General features: G+C 43.0%; 1 protein-coding gene across 1 annotated transcript; it reads right to left on the bottom strand.

Annotated features, from left to right (window-relative positions):
• Positions 1-1,216: 1,216 nt before the first annotated feature.
• Positions 1,217-2,570, bottom strand: LOC309545289 (uncharacterized protein; the record flags this gene model as incomplete). The annotated part of the gene is made up of 2 exons (XM_082244431.1): positions 1,217-2,096; positions 2,242-2,570. The coding sequence occupies 2 exons, from the start codon at positions 2,568-2,570 to the stop codon at positions 1,217-1,219; spliced, it is 1,209 nt and encodes a 402-aa protein (XP_082100557.1).
• Between the last annotated feature and the right edge of the window lie 394 nt (positions 2,571-2,964).

The following is a 2,964-nucleotide window of genomic DNA, read 5'->3' as shown; positions in this document are numbered from 1 at the left end:
GATGGAGGTCACAAAGGGACCGTTATAGGAGGGAACTGAACGATGAGGCTGAGGAGAGCAGAAGTGGGGCAGGAGTCAGCCAGAGGAGGAGAAGTCCTTTTTTTGAAATGCTGTCATTCCTGCGTAATGTAATGGACTTAAGACCATGAGTACAAAGCTGTCATTCTACGTAAAATTTAATCAATTTGAAAAGTAGGACAAATAATTTATCAATGTATTGTATTACAGCACCAGCTCCAACATTACAGAAACCGAAGAGGAGGGGGAAGAGGTCACCGAAGCAGAGGCTGACACAAGTGACCACGAATCACAGCCTCAAACTTCTGCACAGGTGTCTCCTCAACATGCTCAAGTCCGCACGCCAAGACAACATGTAAGTGAATTTTACCAAACCTAAGCCCCTATTGTAAACATTTAGTAAAGACAAATGTTCTAACAAATTTCCCTACTGTACAGGTTCCCAGAGCTTCTAGAGGGTCCCAAAGAAGAGGTGCTGCACCAACACCAATGGACACTGCCATGATGGGGTTCATGGAGGATATGAGGGCCATGCGTAGGGCTGAATCCATGGACCCCTTCCAAGACCCAAATAATTATGATGCTGCATTCCTCCGCAGCCTATATCATCATTTGGTCCAGACCCCTAATAATAAAAAAATGGAGGTACAAATGCAGATATCTCATGTAACCATCACATGTATAAGAGCTGCAATAGCTGGGGAACCCATACCAGAATATCATTTGTATCAAAGGCCAGTCCAGCATCCAATGATGCCAAGTACATCACCTGGCCATTATGGTTATAATCCATCCTACCCCCCTAACCCAACCCTGCCATATAATAGGATGCCAACCCATACCCTCCCACCATGTGGACCCCCATCCCATGCACCACCATTTACCCAGTCAAAGCCCACCAGCAGCCAGCAAACGTCAAGCTCTCAGGACTCCTACATGTCCCAAACGTCTGCATCTTCCTCATCAACGCATTTCGGGAATGCTCCAAGTCCCTATTATCAGGACTTATAAGGTTGACTTTGGATTTTGAATTGTCTTTTATTTCATATTAAAATCACAGAGGTTGTTATGTGTGATGCTGTTTAAATAAAAAAAAATTTCTGACAAAGAATTTGTTTTTATTCTTTTATTGAACAAATGGAAACTATTATATTAATGAACAAAAGGAAAATAAGTGCAGTTACAATCTTTAAAAAGATTACATATGGGCATACTGCCATGGAACCTCTCCTTCAGGGGTCATGAAATAATCTGCAAATTTATCTCGTAGAGCAAGAGCTGAATGGTTCGGGCGCAGTCCACCATATTGCACAGAGGGCAAATGTGTTTCATCTTCATCATCCATGCTCAAGCCTTCTTTATCACGTACGATATTGTGCAACACACAACATGCTTTGATCACTTCTTCGGCATTATCCACTTTAAGTTGAATGGCACTATGGAAAATGCGCCACTTGTTTGTTAAGATTCCAAATGTGCACTCAACAAACCTTCTTGCTCTACTCAGTCTGTAGTTAAAAATCCTTTTTTGGCTTGTTAGATTATGTTTGGCGTATGGCCTTAAAAGGTGATGTGAGAGGGCAAATGCTTCATCAGCCACTAAAACGTGAGGTATAGCTGGTCCATTTGTTCCTGGCAGTGGCTTGTCAGCAGGTAGGTTCAGACGTCCATCTAACAGCCTTCTACCCATAGCGGATGTCCTGAAGACACGGGAGTCAGCAGAGCTACCATATGCACCAATGTCCACCATAATAAATTTATAGTTGCTATCACAGATAGCCATCAGCACCAATGAAAAAAATTTTTTGTAATTGAAATAACTGGAGCCTGATCCAGGAGGCATTCTAATCCGCATATGTTTCCCGTCAAGGGCACCAAGGCAGTTGGGAAATTGGGTCTTCATCAGGAATCCCTCAGCTATTTGCAACCACACATTTTCATCAGGGACAGGCATTGCAATCGGTGTTAGCTCCTCCCATATGGCCTTGCAGGTGTCATGAACGATCATTGATATTGTAGAGATCCCCAATAGAAAATAATGGTTCAGACACGTAAATGTCTGCCCAGATGCAAGAAACCTAGGCATAAGGAAATTAGACAAAAGTTAACGGAAAAGTACATTTTAGTTGGTAATTTCATGTTATCTGACATTTGCCCCTAGCATATAGCATGACATATAGCATGACAACAGCATATAAAGCATGACAACAGCAGCTGACTGACCTGAGAGTCACTAGCAGACGCTCCGCTGGCGGCACACTGCGTCTCATATTGGTGTCCATCCGCTGAAGACGTGGTAACAATTTCTCCAAGACAAAATCAAATGTCGTTACGTTCATTCTGGTGAAATTGAAAAATTTAACCGGATACCGTCTTAAATCCGCATTGTGTAGGGACAGAAATCCCTCAGAGGGCCTCTTTAGCATCATCGGATGAACCCAATAGGTGCGACGTTTTCGCTGAACAGTCTTCCTCCTCCGGCTCTCCACTCCCCTCACATAATACAGGAGCATAAGACATGTGACATCATCCCAAAATCGGGAAGGGGCCATTGCTCGCTTTGATATAAATCACAAGAAATGAGACACAGGAACACACAGGCAGACACACTGTATGCACACTGGGACCACAAAGCAGCATGGGAAACCCAATGCATGCTGGGTTAAGAGCAAAGTGACATGGGAAATTATGAGTCATAAAAAAAAAGGATGAAAAACTGATATGAAACTGATGTAAAACGGATGGAAAATGTATAGAAAAATGATAAAAAAAAGCATGTCAGCGGATGTAAAACGGACGTCGGCGGACTAAAAAACGGACATCGGCGGACAAAAAACGGACGTCGGCGGACAAAAAACGGACGTCGGCAGATGGAAAAACGGACGTCCGCGGATGTCAAACTGATGTAAAAATTGTCATCAGTGTCCGTTTCATAACAAAAAAAAA

The sequence above is a fragment of the Pelophylax lessonae genome, assembly GCF_965119305.1.
Source record: "Pelophylax lessonae genome assembly, chromosome: 1".
NCBI classification, from domain to species: Eukaryota; Metazoa; Chordata; class Amphibia; order Anura; family Ranidae; genus Pelophylax; species Pelophylax lessonae.
The sequence above is the reverse complement of the archived record's forward strand: the minus strand, read 5'-3'. Positions and strand labels throughout refer to the sequence as shown.